The following is a 22,109-nucleotide window of genomic DNA, read 5'->3' on the forward strand; positions in this document are numbered from 1 at the left end:
AAGCAGTTCTTGGGCCCCATGCCTTTGCTCTGTGGGAGAATCCTCTGGAGATGTTTGCCTGGCTTCTTGGCTGCCTCCAGCTCTGGCAGGGCTATTGCTGACACAATCCCCCAACATATTACAACTAGATCAGAGCCTTGGGTCTCCCTCACCCCTCTCCCACAAGACACGAGGGCAGGGCACACTCAGGGAGATAGCAGTTTGGTGCCATCTCCACACACTGCCAAACATTTCAGTCTCCCGAGCAAGCTACGGCCTCGAGCTGTACCGCAAACCAGTGACAAAGCAACACTCAGTCTTCATCTCCCATTCAGTCAGGAGCACAGTCTTCATTTTAGAACTGTCACTGTTGTGACTGCAGTTCAGCTTCCTTCCCTACTCTCTCTCTTTCCCTGAGACCGCAGCGGTATTGGCCCAACCTTCTCTGGAAGAGGTGACGCGTTTCCCTGTCGCAACATAATCACTAACAAAGTGTCGACATAAAGCAGCCCAATCTGACCTTTGGGAATGGATTTAATTTGCCTCCCTCCAGCACGTTTGACTCCCATGTAAAGCAATCACGGGCAGCGGAGGCCGAAGACTTGGTGAGAAGTAGAGGTTTATTGGATTAGAGAGCCGCAACCTTTCATAAAATTATAAATAATGGCGAGCAATGGTGGAGAACAGTGAGACGGTGTGGAATAATAACTGGGTGGGGGATGGTGTCCACATCTCTGTCTCTTCCCCAACCATACATCACAGTGGTCTCCAGTTGTTTTGTGGTCAGTTGGACCTAAGCAATATCTTCAGCCTTTGACATATGCAGCATGTATTCTGAAAGATGACTCGGAGAGGATATTTTCCTCAAGCCCCCTAATATTGCTCAATAAACCCTGTAGCTCCTTGATCTCAACAAACCTTGCAACCATGTTAGATTGATTCTTTACTTGCAGCCCTTTAAACCACACTGTTATAAAATATGGTCTCTGTGTTGTATGTATAGAGCACGAAACAAATATTTCTATGAATTACAACCTACTATTACTAATAGACTTGTGCAAAGGTTCACTATGTGATGTTACATCATGTGAATAATGTGCTCGTGTGTGTGTGTGTGTGTGTGTGTGTGTGTGTGTGTGTGTGTGTGTGTGTGTGTGTGTGTGTGCCCACGTTTGCAGCCTCCCAGGGCCCACGCCACGGAGCAGTGATCCGGCTGGCCACTCCAGCGGAGCATCCGGGAGTTCCAGCGAATCAGAGAGCAGCTCAGAGTCAGACTCCGACAGTGAAAGCAGCTCCAGTGACAGCGAGTGCAACAGAGCAACCCGTGCTGCTACACCAGAGGTACATGCCGCGTGCTCTGTACGCTGGAAAGGTGTTCACAAATCATGGCCACGCTTTATCACGTCTTTACAGGGAGCTCAGTGGAACTGAATTATTTAAAAGTTCAATTAATGTGAGAATAATCACTGAGCCAATTCAAAAGTTTAGAGTGCAGAACAATAAAACCTCTCTAGATTCTTCAGTTGTCTATTCATGTTGCCCTATAAATGAGTACTCTGAGTGAATTAATCCCACTTATTCAGAAGAGCTGTTTGCATTTAGAGTACTGTTTTGACACATTCAACTTGGTGGAGATCAAACTAATTATTAGTAATTAAATTTGAGTGACTGTAAGTGCTTATAAATATTTGTGTGTTGACCACCAAAAACAACAGATATTCCATAGAGTGGGATAAAGATGAAGATCCTTTATTTTATTCTTCAAGCAAATTCAAAACACTGGGGGAGAAATGTACTGCGGTTTTCCCAGGGTAGAAAGGCTGAATGTGTAAAAAGCTGTTGTAAAAGCTTAACTGGCAGTTTTAAAGTTGCCCCACAGTGGCCCTAGGCTCCCTCAGTGCATCCACCAAAAACAAGCACCCTCATTTTCATTGCTCCTTTGGGGTGGAGAGATGTATCATTTTCTTTCAAGCTGCACTGCACAGTCCTGATGCCTTAACAGGAAAGCTCCAGGAGGCCTGTAAAATTTGGATGTGCACAATTGTCAATTCATCATCTCTGTGTGTACTCTTAGGTTTCATTTTTGCAGTTTGTATTGGCATAAGTCTAAATGTGATAGATGAGATAGAAAGCATGGGTTTCAACTGTAAAACAGGGTGGAAGATTAGCCACTTTTTTCTGGAAAGATCCTGGTAGATCCTGATCATATGGCGAGTGTGGGAAGGTAGATCCTGATCATATGGAGAGTATGTTCAACATCTTTCACCCTCTGTGGTTTTAATGGTTAATTTCGACATCTGCTCATTTCCGTGACTTCCGTTTTCAAATGATTTGAAGTCATTTAGAAGATCATCCAAGACAACCTTTATGGTTTTGTATGAAAGATTTATACATGTCTCAGAGCATAATGGTACAAAACAAACGATGCAAGCTAATATGGCTGATGAAAACATCTTTCTCCCCGTCAGAGTTGAGAGCACCATCAGGACAATACATTGTCAAGCTTCTCTGCCATTCAGACGTTTTACGACTTCCTCTCTTAATAGCTTCTTCTTAAAACTGACTCATTGGTCTGTGAAAGTCATATAACTGAATCATTGCCCTTCTTATGAATCAACACCATAGACGGATGATGCCCATGTAGATATGGGCCATTACAACTTTGGGTTACATGTGTTTTGGGTTGAAAAAAATTTATATGTATATTCAGCACTGTGTCATTTGATGCGGTGAGCATTTAAAAAGTGTTGCATCTCCTTAAGAGTCTACCAAATGTTCCATATTTTATGTGTGGAAGACAAGTAATAGTAGATACTTTTTATGTAGTGCATGGGGATAATGTATGATACAATATCCAGTTCAAAACCAGTCAATCGTGGTGTGCTATGTCGGGATTCAATTAAAAACAACAACCAAACTTTCATTCCTGTTTCTCTTTCCATAGCCTGAACCACCATCAACGAACAAGTGGCAGCTGGATAAGTGGCTGAACAAGGTCAATCCACACAATAAGGCCCTTACCAACACCCAGCCAGAGAGTCATGGCCTCAGCCGTTCCCAGCCTGAGGAGGACCAGGCTGCTGAGAGCCAGAACTGCAGTAAGAGCAAGCCCAGCGCATCTCTTGCACAAGCCGACTCCAAGGACCGGGCTTTGCTCAGTCCCATCCGAGAAAAGGCTAAGCCCAAGATGGGCCAGAAAGCTCCAGATGGCAAGGGGGCCAAGGTGAAAACCCCTGCTACAGTGGATCTGGCCCCATCGCGGAGAAGCACAGGCAAGAAGCAGCCCAAGAAAGTCGAACGATCCTCCAGTAGCGAGGAGCATAATTGGCCCAGGCCAGCGAACTCAAGCACTACCCAAAAGGAGAAAGAACCTCCACCTTTAGAACCAGCTAAGGCCAGAGGGAAAGCGCCAGGGGGCAAGACTGCCCCCAGAAAAGAGCCACGGTCCACTGCGGTAACCACCACTGCTGCCACCTCCACCACAGCTGCAGACAAGAAGAAACATCGAGGGCCCAGTAAGATAATCCCCAAATCAAAGGAGTTTATTGAAACAGAGTCGTCCTCATCAGAGTGCCACTCAGACCCTGAGGAGCTTTCAAAGGTACATCTCCCCTGCCCAGGGCCTAGCAACCTGAACCTCAAATCCAAGGACTGCAACAGCAATATCCTGAGTGTGAGCAGTCTTGCCAGCACCAGCAGCACTTCCATCCCAGACCCGGGAACCACTGACCTCCTGGAGGAACCCTTCTTCTCGCCCATTCCCATGGTTCAGAATGAGCTGCTGTCACCATTGCGAGACTTTGAGGATATCAAGTCTCTGTGGGTCAAGATTGAGCTCAGCCTCCTGTCACGGATCCCTGGGCAGGACCCGCCTGAGCCACCACCCCCCACCAAGGCCGAGTGCCGGGAACCCAGCGTCAAGCACAGGCGACAGCAGTCACCCGCCTCCATTCCCCCAGAGAAACCCACCAGCAAATCGAAGAGGAAACACAAGGCATGTGTCCAGTCTCTTCTCCCTACTATTCAGACTCATATTATCAAGGCTGTTAGATTACTGTTGCACAGATGTAGTATAATAGAAGGTGCTCCTAGGACATTAGAGACAATCTGCGTGAGAACTTTAAAATGCCTACTTTCTTAGCCTTTTGTTAAAAAAAAAAAAAAAAAAAAAAGCTTCTTTGTTGTAAAATCATTCTAATCCAAAACACTGAGTGAAGATTATAGCCTTATACTTACCTTGGTTTTACCTATAAGCAACAACTTAGAACAGATGGACATCCTCCATAAAACCTCCTCCTCTCGTGCTGATGGCCTTGTGCTACTTTGGAGACATCCAGGTGCAGGACACAGTTTTATAGCTGTACCCTTGAGAAAGCCTCTTAGCCCAAGCACACTCCAGGGTCCTTGAGTTCCACCCCTTCTAACTCCACCCCTGTGCTCAGTGTTTAAGTGCTCTAGTTCACTTTATAAACTCCCCTGAAATATGATCATAAAATCATTGGTATAGACTGCATTCAGTAGATGAGCGAAAGCAGAAACCAAAGGAACAACTGGGTCTTTTGTGCTTGCAGTCGGAGCATTGTGAGGTGTTGAGTGGGAGCAAGAAGTTAAGACTGGAGAAGGAGGCTCTGCTCCTGCCTCCCTGCATCTCTCCCATCCACAACCACAAAGTCTCCAGCACAAAAGAGTGAGTATTTGTAACCTTCCTGCCACACTTTGCTTACATTACTACACATGATTGATTCCTCCTACGTGAAAGGTCTGACGTGCAAAGTGACCGTTTGTTTGGTTTTTTTACTCTCTGTTACTCTCTGTGCTTGGAAATACTTTTTCCCCATCCTTAACAAACACGGCATGCCTGTTAAAATGGAGTAAGGGCTGAATGCGAAAAAGGGCTGGAATGAGTTTGTAAAACATGAGCTCAGCGTGTTTACGACTCAACCAGGTTTTATCATCCCTCTTCAGATCATGTCTCTGTGAGGAAAACTTTAGGTGTTGCCTTTCAAATGTTCAACTCATATGCAATGCAGCAGCCTAAGATAAGATGTGCTAGCTCAGCTGAGTCCCACGCCCTATGTTGTGTCCTTAAAAAGCATGATGGGATACAGAGGGCCCAGCAGGAGCAGCAGGTCAGACTCTGTGCCTAGCATTAACTGCCATTCTCCTTTGTCCCTTTACATTACTGTAATTTAACACTGACACTAGGGCACAGGCACCGGCTAATTTTAGATATTCAATTAGTGCCAGAGCAGGAAAATGTCTGCCAATGACACGCTCATGACAGAGGTCATGAGGCCATCCTGTTCGTATGAGTATCCAGTGCACGATGACATGACTAATGGCAACAGTGTGATCAGCAGCTCCAGGCTAAAATATTAGCCTCTGCTAATGCTTGTTACTGGAAGCATTGAGCACCTTTGGGGCTATTTAATGATATCACCTGCCCACTGGGCTTTAAATCAGTTCTGTTCAGGCAGTATCGATGCACACACTCTGCTTCCCCCTTCTAATTAGATTAGAAAAACAAAGAAGCCTTTATTATTGTTTTAAACTGAGGAAGCTCAGGACATTTTAACATAAAGCAAGACAAAAAAAAATATGCTGAGGCTTTTTCCATGCCATAGTTCATGATTCTCTTTTAATGTTGCTATGTAGTGACTCTATTTTCTTAACTTGGCATCTTCTTTGAGCTTATGAGGTGCAATCAACATGCAAAGAACTCTTCCCACCTATAATATATAGCCCACCTCAGATAAACCGATAAAGAAATTGTACTCATAATAGCAATGGCTATATATATTAGTCATTTGATTTTTGTACACTACAAAATAGGACATTTTGACTGTCTGGGAATGGGTCTGGAAGTGTATGTAAAAGATTGGCAGTTGAACCATAACTGACTCATGCCAGACTACATGTCATGCTTATTCTGAAGCTCCATCAATCAATAGACCAGAGCTCTTGTGATTTCAAGAGCTAAGCATAGGTCATTTTATTGTCTACCTATGACCAGATTACTACTAGAAAACAATAGAAACTACTATAAATAAAGCTCTGCTGCATTGCATGACGGAATGCCCATGGTTCTGGTGCACACAAACAAAAACCTCATGAACTAGAGGGACAGAAGAAATGGGAGAATTTTAAATGACGCCTTATCTATTTTTAGCCAAATTATGACCAGGGGCTGTGTAGAAAATGACATCACATTTCAGCAGTTGCTCATATAAAACTTGGATAGGATTTTCTCTCTAATTAGAGTTTAGTTAAGTGTTGAGACACAGTCTAGACCCTCAGGCATTCCTGTACCGAAGGCGAGCTACTGAAGCTGCACCTTTGGGCTTTCTCCAGTTTGTGTTACGCTTGTGTAATAGTAGAGCAGCCATTTATGGCGATGGAACCCAGATGATATTGGACCAGTCTGCTCCTCTCGAGCACTGGAATCATTATTTAGCATGTCTCTTTTATAACCACAGCACATCTTGCTGCATGCTAAATGAGTGGAGCACCTCGATAAAAGTGCATGCCCACAAATCCCATAATCAGCTGTGAGGGACTGTTCAGTCACTTAACCTTTCTCTAGCCCACTTCAGTACACAACCTCAGGCAGAAACATTAACCTAAGATTGACTTTAGATCTTTCCCGCCACGTCTCTCAAACACTGTTAATATAGTCCACTCCTGGACTCTTCACTCCTGCTTAACGTTTCAGGAGCACTCGCGTTTTCCATGTGCCTAGTCTTTGTCTACTTATCGAAATGCTCTTTGATCAACCAGAAGCAGCCGGTTGCCCAAAATCAGCCAATGTTTGGAGAGGCTTGGTGTGGAGAGGCCTTGCAAGCACCTGGGCCTGCTGAAGTGGTCCAGGCAGGCGCCGCTAACGTGTCTGTCTGCCTTTCGTCCACGCAGCCGAGGAAGGCAGCCAAGGAAGCTCCTGCCACCATTGTTGTCTCCGCTGTCAGACGAGCCAGTCGGCCGCCAACGGCGGTGCAGCGAGGGCAGCTCCCTCAGTGTGGAGGCGAGTGCGACTGCTCCCGCCACCATCCCATCTGTCCACGCACTGGCCCCTTTGTCCTCCTCTTCCTCCTCCTCATCATCCTCATCACACAAGCACCGCAAAGGAGAAAGCAAGGCTCACTCCAAGAACAGCTGTGTAAGAGCAATGCCATATTCTGTAGTTTTGTTGTATGTGGTGACCATTTCTTCAGTGCACTTGGTGTATCTTTGGTATACTTTAAGTAGAGTTTTGTGTTTATTATTTATAAAACATGACTAATAGCGCAATTCTTGGCACATGCTTTGCGATATTTAAATGTCGGTGTCATAAAAGTGTTGTTTGTTTCATGATTGTACTTTTCACTTTTACCTAACTAAGCATACATTTTGTGCAAGCAGTTAAAATTGTTTACAGTACAGCTAGTTTCCAGTGTGTGGTGTGCCTATAACACATCACATAGTCTCCCATTAAACATTTCTAATTTAAAATTATTGTACTTACAATTATCAAAAATGTTTTGATTATACTTGTATTTGATCATTACTTTTTTCTTTCTTTGAAATGTGGTGCAATTGCTAAAGCGTTAGATGGGAACAGGAAAACTGGGGAGAAATCATCGGACTGCAGAGCTGATTCATCCACTCTTGCCATAGATTATTTTTTCCTTGCTGGAGGCTTCGACCACATTTCCTGTGTTTTTGCAAAACTAATTACCCTTTTGGAGGGATTTCAAAATAGCCTTGAAGGCAAGAAAATGGATGCCATGTGCCGATTCATCTGAGCTCAACTTCTCAAAGCCATTCGAGAAACAAAGCAGAATAGCCTACATGATTCCTTTCTGTATCATTTGAGCCGCTAAATGCTAATTAGCATTTTAATGGACTCTTCATATAGCAGGAGGAAGACAGCCACTCTAAGCCCGCCAGCGGTTTCCATGGCAACGGTCAGTCAGAGCCTGATGTGTGGCCGAACCCTTCATCTTTGTCAGTGGAGAATATGGAACCCAGAAGACCCAAACTCACATTCAACAACACGTATGTACCATGCACCAAACAGTTTGCTAAGACGGGTTTGTGTTAGCATGATCATTTAACGTGCAGCTGCTGTTATCGTATCAGTTTTGAACTTATGCGGCTGTAGGCCAATGTTTGACGTTGAAAACATTAATTGTCCTGGACAAAAAGCATACATGCACCAAAGTTCTCTGCTGAAAAACTCCAGACCACCCCTTAGGTGCACACTACGACCAGGCTGACTCTGTGATTCTTATCGGGTGCTTAAAGGCTCCTTTAAATGCATGCAGTGACACGCATGAATATCTTATGGATGTATGTAACGTGCATGTGAAGGAGGCACATGACCATTCTCAGTGGCTAATTTCAGTCCATTGTTTCCTACTGCACAGTGTTCATAATGCGGACTACTATATGCAGGAGGCCAAGAAGCTGAAGCACAAAGCCGATGCCCTGGTAAGGACGGCCTCCCTCCCCCCACACCACGTTCTTACCTCAGTGTGGCGCGCTTTTTCATGTGCGACTTAAAATAGCATATTCCTTACCCATCTCAGAAAAGAGTATCTTTAATAGCTTTTCTATTCCTGTTCATTAGTGTTGTTTCTTCAAATGATGTCACTGATGCGTGTGTCAAAGTTAATTTAAGGTTAATACAGAAAGCCCTGGGAGGAGAGGGGCGTTAGTGATGCCGCTCAGCCACCAGTGGACAGCATTGATCTCTCCCACACCTTTTACCTGTGGGCAGCAGTAGCTCATAAGTGGAGCTGATAACAGTATAAAAAAGGTTCCTGTGCAAAGGGCTTTACCTGAGAAGGTGTGGCACACAGGCACTGGAAGAGGACCCTTGCTTTTCCTAACATGCTTCAGAGAAGGGGCATTTTCTTCTGATTTACTTAACAGGCTCCTGTGGCCCAAATAACTGGATCTCAGCAATTATCTCTTGAGGCATTGTGCTTTACAGAAGGTTACGTCCACTCCACCATAAATTGGCACACTGATGTAAAATCCTATCCATGAATATAAAGCAAAAGGAATTGATTGCCCGCATTGCAGGAGTGTAATCGCCGGTATGTAATGAATCTCGGGCCACCCTCTGGCTCATATTTAAAAGGTTTATTTGGAAATGGATGGAACCTGTTGGAGATGTGTCTGCTAAGACAAGTGGTCGCTAAATCGGTTTTACACACTCTCTTGCATTTGGCATGTAAAAGGGACTGATTCCTTGGGGGCATTACATTTAGCAGTATTGATTAGTATTTGATTAATGAGAAGTACACTTCTAAATGTTGAAGCCAATAAATCAGTGCCACACGAAGACGACAATGAACTGGTGGTCTGCACACAGTTTAATACCAACCAACCAGTCATAATATCATCAGAGTTCGAAATCCTTTTTTACCCTGTGTTCAAGAATCTGTATGTTGTGTGAAACTGATTTCAGTGAGCATCGCTCTGGACCTGCTCGTTTCAAGAAGATTGTTTTTTCTTTCCCCCACGCAGCTCCACAGGCTGTTTATGCACGTGCTCTGGCTTTCTGCAGCTGATCTCATGTCTGTTGTTATTACTGCAGCTGCTCTCCCAGACTCTTATTACTGCCCTTCTGCCCCTCCACAGATGGAGAAGTTTGGCAAAGCCGTGAACTACGCCGATGGCGCACTCTCCTTCATCGAATGCGGCAGCGCCATGGAGCGCGACCCGCTGGAGGCCAAGTCGCCATACACCATGTACTCGGAAACCGTGGAGCTCATTCGGTCAGTACTGGCAAACCACTCATCCTCCTTCTGAGCTAGGTGGTGGGTGGTTGGTGGGCCCTCCCTCTCTCCCTCCCTTTCCTCCCTTACTTACCCGCTAGCCTCCTACCTCCCCTATTTCTCCCTTACCTCATTCGCCAGCCGCCTCCCTCTCCTCCCCCTCCCTTTGCTCCCCTTCCCTCCGGGATTGGCCACCCTACCTGCCATGATTGAAATAAAAAAGATGATTGTCATTAGGGCCACCGCTGGGCAACTCTGCATTACAAGTCACACAATTAGCGGCCCTTGTTTTATTAATGTCACGGAGAATGAAAATAGATGGACCTCGAAGCTCATCAGTGCGCTTGGGAGATTTGGGCGGTGCTGACTGAAACCACTGTTCTGCAAAAGCCATGCGCGGACGCCCAAATTTGCGCACAGCCATGCATATACTACAGCATAAAAGGCTGTCGCGTTAGTGTGTTAAACCTAAAGGATTTAATTTATGCTGAAACAGAATTGCACTGATGAGGTTTTCCTGTTTCTGTAATCATTACCAGTAGCACTGGCACCAGCAGGGTGAGTTAAGCAACATGGCGTAAAAATAAACTCATTTCCTTGTTTTGTTCTGTCATTTAAGGTACGCAATGAGATTAAAGAACTTCACCAGTCATTCAGCTACGCTAGCAGAGAAGAAATTAGCAGTGCTATGGTGAGTTCTGCACATCCTCTCCAGAGCTCTCAGCCATTCTCTGTAAAGTCTGTCGAAGCCCAACCGGGCTCACATAACAGATTTTCATCAATTCCTTTCACATATGTCATGTTGCTGAGAATAAATTCCCGTAGTGTAGGACATGACAGCAGTGTGTGAAGCGTGTATTTAAAGAGCCAAGCCTCTCCACTCAGCCTGACTGCACGGGTATCGAGGGCGGCGGTGTGCAGACCCGCCTTGCCCTGCACCACTCCTAAACGTCACTCGCTTACACGGCAACAATCAGCCACATCTGGGACGGAGTCCTAAAGCACCGCCAAACTGCGTAATCCACTTATACCCTGTCATTATTCTCGTGTTTAATTAAGCCGTTAGAGGCTGATGGAAGGTCTCCACGCAACACCAGCTGGGAAGCATGTTGCCCGCCGGATAAAAGGTGCATGGGACCGCCTGCCTTTCACATTACGGGGGGCCCATGCTCGCTGAGTGTCATGGTCAGACGCGCCACCCATGGCGGGATGACTGCCACTAGGCTGGTTCGAGACGCAGCCACCAGCTCTGCACGCACTTGTTAACCAAAGTCATCTGGCACTTGAAAGTTCACTTTTAAAGCTCCTTCAGTTCAGTTTGGTAGATCATGGGCAAAGACCTCCTGTCGCGCTGGAGGTGGGGATGGACCCATGTTCTGAGGTCGGGGGCTGTCAGACATGTTCTACTGTTCGGGCCAAAGCTGAAGGTTCGCCACTTCACATGAGCTTCAGCGTCCAGGCAGTTACATAAGTGCACATCTCGTCCTCGGTTGATAAGCACATTGACAGGTATGAAAGAAGAAAAAATAGCACACAACCTGTCAGGCAAACCTGTCCTACTGCTGACCTAGTTATCAGGGACTGTGAGTACACAGTGTTTATGGCTATAAGATGAGAAGTCTGGTCCTATTAGAGATGACAGAGGGCTTGTTCGGTTTCACGAGGCACTGCATATGCCTCTGTTGTCTGCTGTCTCACAAGCATATGACTGAAAGGTCACGCACCCTGTGTCAGGGCTGCCCACGAGCCAGCATACTCCTGCGTGCTTACAGGCATGCGTTCGCTTTTGTTTGCTTGTTCGATTACCTGTTGAGATCTGAAATTCTTTCACGTTCCGCCTCAGCGGCAGAAACACAAATGCTTGCATGACAACAGCGTGCCTTTCCGGTCTCCGCAGCAACCGCTGTTTGTCCCTGCTGTACCTGCGGATGTTCAAGTTGAAGAAGGAGCACGCGATGAAGTATTCCCGCTCGCTAATGGAGTACTTCAAGGTAGGGCCCTTCAACACCACCTGACATTCCAAAGTGCAAGCTGGTTTCTGCACTTGCAGAGCCAGTTTTCATCTAACTAAATTGAATTCATATTTGTTCAAATAGCATGTTCTCATTAATTTTGCGCGCCAATATTAAAAAGCCATTCATTTATGCAGTTAGTGTACAAATTAATACCATCAATTATCTGCATGCGTTGTCAGACTGTAAGCTCATGATTAATCATGTTTGAGCATTTCTGCAACCGTGTGCTCTGTCATTTAACATAAATAATGTTGCCTTCCCCAAACCTCTCCCCCTGTTCCCCATAGAACTCGGCGAAAAGTTCCCAAGCACCTTCACCATGGGGGGCCAATGGAAAGTAGGTCCTCCTGCCTCTGACATCACTGCCTGGCCTCTCCCTTGTCTTCTGTTGCCTGCTCTGTGCTTAAGAGTGGCCTTTTTCTCTGCTGTTGCTGTGGGAATCGGTAGACCTTTGCCCATGCCATGTGAAGCCCAGTCATGGTTGCTTTAAGCAAATGAGAGGGCAGGAAGAGATGAAGGAAGCAGCTCTTCCATGCCAGCGCCATGGCAACCTGGCGTCTGTGGGGCGGGCTGGCGTGAGAAGCTCTGTGTATGTGTATGAGTGCGCGTGTGTGTGTGTGTGTGTATGAGCGAAAGAGTTAGCCGCTGGCTGGAGACTACCCAGGCCTGCTGTTCTGCAGCCAACGCGCCTGTCAAAACCAATTAGCTTGGCGAGCCAGACCCCTCCAGCCTCTCTGGCCTTCGCAGCTACATTAGCAGTAAAGAGAGCCTCCTAATCCCCCCTACCTGCTACATCTATGATCAACACCAGCCAACCCCCTCCCCACTGCCCCCCTCATGCCGTCTTTACCTTCTTTACCATCATGAATCTTTTCTCCCCTTCCTGTGTTGTCTCCCAATTCCACCACCCACCCCCCCCCCCAGCACCACACTGATGGTTTGTTTAGTCGAGCAAAGCCCGAAACTGCCCAAGAATAGGCCTTGCTGTTGACAGCGGACATAATTCTACCTCACTGGGACCAAGTGCGGTTCAGTTTATGGCTGGAATTACGGTCGACGTGGCCTGACTGTTTGGGTTTAACCACGGGAAGACTGATGTGTGCAGACCGCTGACTGGCAGAGGCTCCAGCTGTGCATGTGTGCTTATAACTTATAACACTGGACTGGTGGACTGTGATGAGATGCAATATTTGGTAAAAGGTCAAGAAAAGTAATACAAATAAAGTCAAGACACTACGGAGTATTGGAGAGCAGAAGTGCATACAGCTTTGCATTAATTAGAGACAAAAGAGCTACACACGAGCTGGAGAAAAATAATATGGGCCAAAACAAAAAATGCAGGGTGCAGGTTACGCTGCTTTGTGAATCAGCATACCGCCTTTCATATTTGCATAATTTATGAGCTGGTGTGAGCATGCCCTTCCCTTGCCATGCAGGAGTACCGGCACGCCCTCGCCTATGTCCCTGAGCCCCTCCCCCATCAGCTCGGTGAGCAGCAGCACTGGAGCCGTCGGCTCCTCCTCTTCCTCGTCGTCGTCATCGTCATCGGGCAGTGTAGCCATCCCCCAACGCATCCACCACATGGCCGCCAGCCACGTCAACATCACCAACAACATTCTGCGCAGCTACGAGCACTGGGACACGGCCGACAAACTGGCCCATGAAAGCCAAGGTAGGCATGAACTCCAGGGCTTTGGCTCGCTTAGCTCCTGCTCACACACTCACACAGAGCCATGGCAGAGTATCTGTGCTATTTCCAGTGAGGAATTGCCATGGGCAATATAATTTAGTATTTGCGTCTAGAAAATTTAACCATTAAAGTTTTATAGTCACAGTCCTAAAGATGAAATGTGAATTTTTTTATTGCAGATGCAAACCTTTTCTTGATCACGCAAAGCTTACTAACATTGCATAGCTAGAATGTCCTTCTCAGGACATGTCCTTGTACCCTGGTTCCCATTGTCAGGACACATCTGTCCTTAGCCAGTAGTGAAGCACTCTCTCATAGGCCTGATTAGTGTTATTTTACATCATTTATCTATATTTGTCAGAGGCTGAAGAGAGATCTGGCCCCTCTCGCAAATTAGCCTTATCAGTGGCTGTTTGTCCGGACCACTGTAGACAGCAGCTGCCTGCCCAGTGCTGGAAGTTTGATGTAGCCTCTGCTGCCACCGCCTTGCTCTCCCTCGCCCCTCTAGAGAAGGCTAATTAACAAGCACAGGCACTCTGTGTGTGTGTGTGTGTGTGTGTGTGTGTGTGTGTGTGTGTGTGTGTGTGTGTGTGTGTGTGTGTGTGTGTGTGTGTGTGTGTGTGTGTGTGTGTGTGTGTGTCATGTGAGGCCTCCCTGGCTCAGAAGTCAGCCATAAGAAACCGGTCTGTCCGACCCTCTCTGGAGTCCTCCCACCCTGACCCCTTCACTGTCTCTGTTCATAATGAACTCAATTAGGGCCTGTTGGGTTCAGCCTTTGGGCAGCGTGATGTCGAAATTGGCCAATTAGAGCACAGTGAGCTTAGATGTAGGGCTTTTCACATTGCCCGAGTGGCACCGTCCATGTGGATAGGTTATTGGTGCACTGGCCTCTAGTTAATTGCAGCTTGTCATTAGTTAGTGGAGAGACGTAGTCCAGTATTTTCAATCAGTCCTGAAAAAGACATACTCCCTTTGACATGGCCCCTTTCATTTTGAGCGTAACCTATTCAAATTACATTTGAAGAGTTTTAATATCATAGGCAATTACTATTACCATCTTTTTTTTTTCCAACCATTTGCTGGAATTAGCGATGTGGGGGGCGAGGCAGCCAGGTGTTTCTGGGTACTTCATATTCATGGGTGTATTTTTGTGTGCTGTGGGTCTGGCAGAGTTCTTTCAGGAGCTGGACTCGGTAATGGAGCCCCTGACACAGCACAGCAGCATGACAGAGCTGGTGCGCTACATCCGCCAAGGACTGCACTGGCTCCGCATCGAGGCCCATTTGTTATAGTGCTGGCACTTCCACTGTGCTCTCCCTCCTTCTCTCCCTCCCTCTCTCGCTCTCTCCCCTTCCCTCTCCCTCACTCCCTACTTCTTTTTCTTGCTCTCTCCCTCCTCTTTCCTTCCGTTGCTCCTCCTTCCAACATATCGCCACCAGCACTGCCGTCTAGCGAGCCATACCCCCCCCGAAGCAGTGGCTCCTCCCAGGGGTGCCCGACAGTCAGCACCAGACGGGGCTCTGTGGTCATCTGCCTCTACAAAAAGGGAACAGCAGTGTGAGTGGAACACACAGTGCTGTATCCTGGTCTTCGCAGGTTGCTTCTTGCCTCGCTTCAGGAACCAGTATGGGCATACATTATAAGAAAGCAGCACTGTTGTCATCTCAGCTGTGACCAAGGTCATAACAACAGAGGGACATGATGTCATGAAATAATGGTGTAAGGGAATTTGCACCAGCTCCCAGCCATTACACCGACAAGACTGGGTTGTACTGCACATGCCCACAAATGGCTGCAGGAGGCTAGGCGATTAGCCTTGGGATGACCGCATCTCTGTTTTCGAAGCAGACAAAGATCTGAACTCTTATTTTATTTTGTACAGCACACATGGTTTCCTATGAAATACCATCTCATTCTGTGGAGGAAGCACACAGGTGACCAGCGTGTAGTCCTGCTCTATGTCAGTATTGTTTCTTTGTATTACATCTGTGTCTGAGGGATTGGTGGTCAAAGTGGTAGCAACAACACACACACACACAAAAAAGAGATCCAGCCCTCCAATGACCCGATTTCTGCACTCTGCAGTGCCAATAATACCTATTAGTATGTAACACTCATGTTGGCTTTATTCCAAAGCTGAATTCCTTATAGGGACCACATGTCTTAAATTTGTCAGAGACTGTTTATCGAAAGATTCCCTGTGCAATTGACTTGTACAGTACATATGCACATAACAGAGAACAGTGTCTTCATGGCTTGATGGGTCTTTTGATCTTTACAATATGTACCATACCAACTGTGTTCTATATGACAACACTTTTACTATTTGATGTTTGTTCAATCTTGCATGTTCACAGGGAGTTATAGATAGTTCAGAAGGAGTCAGACATCATTTATAATTATTCAAGCTCTTCAAAGTTTCTAAGTGTTCGGTGCTGTGTTTTTTTGTTGTTGTTTGATTGTTTCTATTTGTGTGTTTATTTTGGGGGATGGGAGGGAATTAGACCTCTTGGTGTGAAAACACACAATGTTAGGTTGTTATCTATAAAGAGTTTAGTGCCAGCTGTCATTCACAATACTTTATTTACCCCCCCCAGCACCCCAAAAATAATCTGAACCTTCTAACCTGTAGAGTAGATATATTGTAGCTTAATGCCATTTTGAACTGACAAATACCCACATTTGTCATGAAATGTGTTCAGCCTCTTTCAGCAGTTTCCACAGTAGCACCTTAATGTCCACTGTCGATAGCTGATATGCTGGCAGTGCAAGGCGAGCCATTTCTCTGAGCTCTGCTGTTGTGTTCCAGTAGTGTGGGTGTGCAAGAATGTGTACAAGTGTATGTGAGAGGCGTGGTGTGGAGGACCGGGGGCCAGATTCTGAGTGGCAGCTTCAGTTTCGTTATTTAGACTGCACAGCTTCTTGATTTCGGTTGCAGACCATCTTTGAGAGTCTGAATGTGCGAGAGAAAGATTGTGTGTGTGTGTGTGTGTGTGTGTGTGTGTGTGTGTGTGTGTGTGTGTTTGTGTGTGTACATATGTGCGTGCTTGCGTGCGTGCGAGCGTGTGTGTGTGTGTGGAATGGGAATTTCACCAAGATTTTACAAAAGTGCCTGCGTATGCAATGAGAATTTATTAGAGTCTATATTTAAGAATGAGAATGAATCTAATGATTTTTCCATACCATATTGGTATATTCAATTTTATTTTCTTTTTCGTACAACCACAATTATTTATTTGTGTACTTTATACTGGCAATGGTCATACCTGTTTTGGCTTTAACGTTTCAATTATAACGACAACATTTCAAATTTCTGATTCCATTTCTGCCCCGTTGATGATAGAAAATGACCTATAAATAGCAGAATTTGACAGGTTGCAGTCATCTTGAGTGACTGCTCTGCCAGTTTTTTGAAAGGAAATGTGCTCACCTAATCAGGAGAACAACCTGCATGAAGAATTGTGCAATTGATATTACAAACTTCAATTGTTACTGCAAAAAAATTCAAAGACAGCCATAAGATAAGAACTACTGCAGCACTGTGTCTTTTAAATTCTTCATATGTAGCAGTATATCCCAAATCGACTTCTCCTGAATACACACAGGAAAATGATCTGTGTTAAATAAGCACCTAGGCTACATCAGCGATCAGGATCAATAGACCATGTGCATCAGAGACAGTATACACTAGGTGTTAATAAAACCAAGTAGATTTGGTATTTATATGTATGCAGTGGTCTACATCCGTGGTCTACATCTTAAATGCTGCCCCCTGATCAGTCATTTTTATCAAAGTGCAATAGCTGTTGGACCCAGTAATTCAGAAGGTGCATATAGCAATATAGTTATAATTGTTTAATCTGAAATTAGCTGTAAGTAAAATAGTTAAGAACTGTTGCAAGTGTATTTTTCAGCACTCTTAGTTTGCTTCCCACTAGGACTGGGCAGCACAGATTCCCTCCTGTCCTGGTCATCAGAAAGCTCTGCAAGTTTCTGTATGCTAATCATGCGCTACTCAGCGGCGCCAGCTCTCTGCTCCTCTGCTGGCGAGTAAGTCTGGTTTAATGGATGCATCCAGTGCCACAGCTGTGCTGACACTCGTTAGAGTTGCGCACGACAACAGCAGGCAGCACTGGCTGCTCCTGCCCAGCATTCTGGTTCTAGACCCACTGCAGCGTTACCATGGACACCACCAATCCCCCCCCCACCCCAAAGTCCACCCCCAAAAAGGATTCAGGTACTAAAATGCTTTGTTTCAAATCCACATAGGCATGAGTACAAGTCATCCCACTAACGAGGTCCCGCTTAATATTACTTGTTCGTGGTGTTTGTTTTTAAATGACCTGTAATAAGCTAATGCATTAGCTTGAACTAATGTATTGTAAAATGTACTCTTAAAAGGGTTATTACAATGTAATATGAAGGTGTCCTTATTGAGGTTACATGGTTGGTACTTTTGAAAATTTACATGTATGTTGTTTAGGAACACTTAATATTATGTGGAAATACAAACAGTGTCCTTCCACTTTTAATGCAGTAGTAATGGTGTTTGTCAGTAAAAACAATTTCAAGCTTGCAAACTGAATGAGAGTTGTGGTATTAATGACACAGATACAAAGTCTTGGAAAATCACTGTAGCTCAAAGTAAAGCTTATGAAAAATAACATATATTCATTTCACTGAGAAATTTCATACTCCATAATTCTAGATCAGTTTAAGAAGTAGTATGCCTTTGTTAATACTCTGTAGATACAGTGTAATTGTTAACAAGAGAATTCAGTTCACTTTAAATGTTTGTAATTGTTTAAAACATAAACATATTTACAAAGCGGCCTATTAGACCATATGTGGAGACCCAGAATGCTAATCTAGAATAGTTTATGTACATGCCATGAAAAAAACCCAGTATCATCTTTTAAATTCTAACATGGAATATGTTATGACCTCAGAAGAGATTTCTAGTACTTGAATTGTTCAGCATATAGATGGTGGTATAGTGGTATTTATTTTAAAATCTAAAACGCAAGACTTGCATTGCACATAAGCTGCATTTGAAAAATGCATTGCACAAGTTATATAATTAGGGTGAACCTGATCAGCTTTTTGATTTGGGGTTTTTGCTCGATGCTTTCTTCCAGTCTAAATGGGTTTTTCAATGCAGCACTAGTTTAGCAGGATATTTACCTGACTAGGATTTCGCTGTTTTTTCAACAGTATCATCATCATTGCCTCATTAAACATTTAGGCTTTACTAAATGCAAATAAAACCACACTATGAATTCTTACTTAAAACCCCTCTCTTGGTCTCCTCCTGGTTCCAGTGGTGTCTCATTTTGGGGGGAGATTGGGAGGGTGATGTCCAATTAAAGTGCTCTGCAAATTAAGCATGTAAATATCTCGTCGCCAACACAAAACACCACAACATGTAGATCAATGAAAGATCTTCCATCACCCTCATTGATGAACAGACAGCATGCACTTTGACATTCATAATGACTGGCATGGATTGGGCAGGACAAAATCCTTAATTCTAGTCAATTACAAGCCACTTTATGGCACTGGATGTATGACATGCACTTACTTAAATGATTCCAAGTAAAAAGTATTATTTTTTTAAAAAGTAACTTTGCCTGCAGTTCTTATTTCATTTATAGACAATGTTGGTTTTGAGGCCAGTTTCTAACTTCATCAGGTATTTTTTGTACTTTGTTTTAATATGTATTTTTCCCCATTTTTTTTTTCATTTTTCATATTAATAAAAAAATGCAGTCACAGAAGAAAACAAGTTTAAAAAAAGAAAATAGCCCTTATTTACATGCTTGTCCTGTCTAGTTTTGTATTCATATGTACAGTACAGAGTGGTGCTCCATCATTTGTGTCTTTTGATGTTAAGGATTGTGTCAGATCGAGACGTCACGCTTGGCCTACTCGACCTATTGCCTTGAAGCACTGCGCTTTTACATCATTTCCTGTCCCCTATGGTTTTCCATTCAAAAACCGTTCTGCTGTTTCACCACCTTTCCGTTGATGTCGTTTCATCATCATTTGGAGTGTTGTGTGTTCGTGTTCTTTCTGTTGTTGTTGGGTTTTTGTTTTCTTTTTTTAATTTCCGTAAAGCCAAGTGTACAACTTATTAACCCTAAGAGGGTGTCTAAAAGAAGAAAGGCATTTACTTTGCTTACTTCCACTTTAAAGGGATTGTTTGACATTTTTCTCTTCACTAAGATATATTCATCAAATTCATCTCTCCGTGCAGGTGTCAGAGCATCTGTGCTTACAGTAGCATAATGAATGAAGGCCTGGAGGAACACCTGACTTACTTTACTGATACTCATAAAAGATTCCATCTTTCTAACAGCATCTACAGTAAGCTGGAGAAAGAAAAAAAACAAGTAAACAATATCAATAGTACACCATTGATGATGTAAGGAAAATCATGGAATCTTTTAAGGATGCTAAATTTTTGTGGGTAGCAGAATGCAACACTTAGGACAGTTACAGAGATTTCTAAAACTACCGTACAGTAACCATTTAATTGTTTTATTTCATCATGTGTAGCTGAAGTTCACACACATCTTTGCAGCGGATGGGTTTTTGAATGTTTTCATTATGCTAAGTATGACTGACAATGCACTGAGAGAGAAAAAAATAAGTAAATGTGAATATTTCTGACTCTGCTAAAATAGAAATAAAATATTGAACTATCCCTTTAATATGGATTATTAATGACCAATAAATTTACAAAAAGGGTAATGTCTCTAAGTATAGTAAAGGTATTATATCTCAGAACCACGATGACAGCTCCTGCCATCTGCTGGGATTATCTCAAATCAAAACTGGGGCAGTTTTCCAAAGACCAGTGTTATGTATTTTAGCCATATAGGAAATAACAGTAACAGTATGGAAATCTGTTACATCTTGGTTTTAGAAATGTGACCACCGCTTTCTACCAACACTCGCCAGTTGGGTGACCAGAGCTTTTGAGCAGTTTAGCTATCAAACATAAAGCTAAAAGAGTTGATCCATAAAGCTTGAACTTTGTGGACATGATTCAGTGCCACCTATTGCCTAAAGGATATTGATTTGACCTAAAGAAAGAGCAGGGTTTGTACTCCAAGTAAATAGCCTTTGTCTCACTGGGGTATAGGTGGTTTAAGATGGACAGATGTTGTACACAGTAACTGCAGTGACAGAAGATCTCAGTGTCCTGGCATGCTGTAGACTTCTTTTTTTCTTCTGTTTTTGTACAGAGCAGGGCACTTGCAATGCTATGAATTTATACATGTATAGTTGTAAGAATTCGTTTTGAAATGCGTTATGTATCAAAGAATCTTCCTGCCTGGTTAGCTTTGTATTTTAAATGTGTTGCACAAGTTCTGCAATTTTTTTATCATTCTTTTTGCCTATCATATGTTTATTTTATAATAAAATTGTCAAATGTAATGAACAAAAATTCTGATGTAGTTATGCTGTTTTTAAATGTTTAATGTCTGTATAAAAACGCTGAATAAATATGGTGAGAACCAAATTTCAGATCTTCGAAGAATTTCTTCACAAGTCATCAATCACACAGGCCAGAATTTGCGGGTACTGGCAGATTTAACCCTATTCTGTCAATGATTTGCTGTGCTTTTTCTAAACATTGTGTACTGATTTATGAGAAACCATCAGATGCTGGTCATGTCATTATGAATCTGCAAAATCCTAGTACCTTCTGAATATGTGCACTACAAGAACAGAAAATCAGAGCACACGATAATCTTGCTGATGTTAGTCCAACATCGTGAGGGACCTTAAATTTAATATTTGTAACTCCCTCATATAATAGACCCCAGTGATCGTGAACAGTACACAATTTCATATAAATTAGCCTGTAGTTACTGGTCCTAATAACTGCATTCTGTATGATACTAATGGCTCCTTATTTATTTAGCACTTGGAAAATTTGCATTCTCAAACTTGCCTGATTAATTTACGCACTTTTTTGTTCACTGAAATATATCAAGATAATTCAGAGGGTTAGTGTTGGAGTGGAGGGGAATGGTGGTGTGTTTTTTTTTCTTCTTCTTCTTTTTGGCCAGTTAAGAACACCTGCTAAATAATGTCCCAGATGATGTGTCAAAAGCTTTTTATTTACTGAATCTGAGCTTTTCATTTTTCCCTGGCACCAGACCAGCTCCCTGACAGTTTAGATTTATTGATTTAATTGCCTAAGGTAACCATGCAATAAAATCATCGCAAAGATAAATTTCCCTGGCACTGTGCACCACAAAGGTAATTTTTCAGGCACTGGGGCTACATGTCTGCAGGTTACAGGTGCAAATTTATAAGTCAAAGTCTCTCATTAACATGATGCCTTCAAATCATTTGAGTGGTGAAATGTGTAATAGTTTTATGAGGAGGACTTGAACAATAGGCTGCTTAGCTGGGGGTTTACTAATTGACAGTTCTAGGAATAACAGTTCCTCTCTGCACATCGTGGGATTTTAAACCCTTAGGTCTTGCCAGGCTACTGTAATCACACTGTCTTAGAACATACGCAGAATACTAATGTAAATGACAAAAGCTTCAAATCAGAACAAGATCTAAGGTTTACATTTTGCCTTGAATGCTGGAGTAGTGTAGTCCTGTAGCTGCCTGGCTTAACAGTGACTCACTGAGGGG

The 22,109-nt window shown here is 43.8% G+C and overlaps 1 protein-coding gene across 4 annotated transcripts in view; it reads left to right on the forward strand.

The window, feature by feature from the left end:
* The window catches only part of aff2 (AF4/FMR2 family, member 2), a 139,884-nt gene extending 118,923 nt beyond the window's left edge, over window positions 1-20,961 (forward strand). For 3 of the 4 annotated variants that reach the window (XM_081698701.1, XM_027002154.3, XM_081698700.1), the window contains 12 exons: window positions 1,158-1,320; window positions 2,924-3,973; window positions 4,551-4,666; window positions 6,889-7,132; window positions 7,871-8,010; window positions 8,382-8,445; window positions 9,604-9,740; window positions 10,360-10,431; window positions 11,638-11,731; window positions 12,043-12,092; window positions 13,192-13,427; window positions 14,616-20,961. In XM_081698701.1, coding sequence (XP_081554827.1) covers window positions 1,158-1,320; window positions 2,924-3,973; window positions 4,551-4,666; window positions 6,889-7,132; window positions 7,871-8,010; window positions 8,382-8,445; window positions 9,604-9,740; window positions 10,360-10,431; window positions 11,638-11,731; window positions 12,043-12,092; window positions 13,192-13,427; window positions 14,616-14,737 — 2,488 coding nt within the window. In that variant the 3' untranslated portion in view covers window positions 14,738-20,961. The remainder of the gene's footprint in view (window positions 1-1,157; window positions 1,321-2,923; window positions 3,974-4,550; window positions 4,667-6,888; window positions 7,133-7,870; window positions 8,011-8,381; window positions 8,446-9,603; window positions 9,741-10,359; window positions 10,432-11,637; window positions 11,732-12,042; window positions 12,093-13,191; window positions 13,428-14,615) is intronic. The other variant, XM_081698702.1, reaches the window with a different exon arrangement.
* The last annotated feature ends 1,148 nt before the right edge of the window (window positions 20,962-22,109 follow it).

The sequence above is a fragment of the Electrophorus electricus genome, chromosome 16 (genome assembly GCF_041902795.1).
Source record: "Electrophorus electricus isolate QZ-2024a chromosome 16, ASM4190279v1, whole genome shotgun sequence".
In the NCBI taxonomy this organism is placed as follows: Eukaryota; Metazoa; Chordata; class Actinopteri; order Gymnotiformes; family Gymnotidae; genus Electrophorus; species Electrophorus electricus.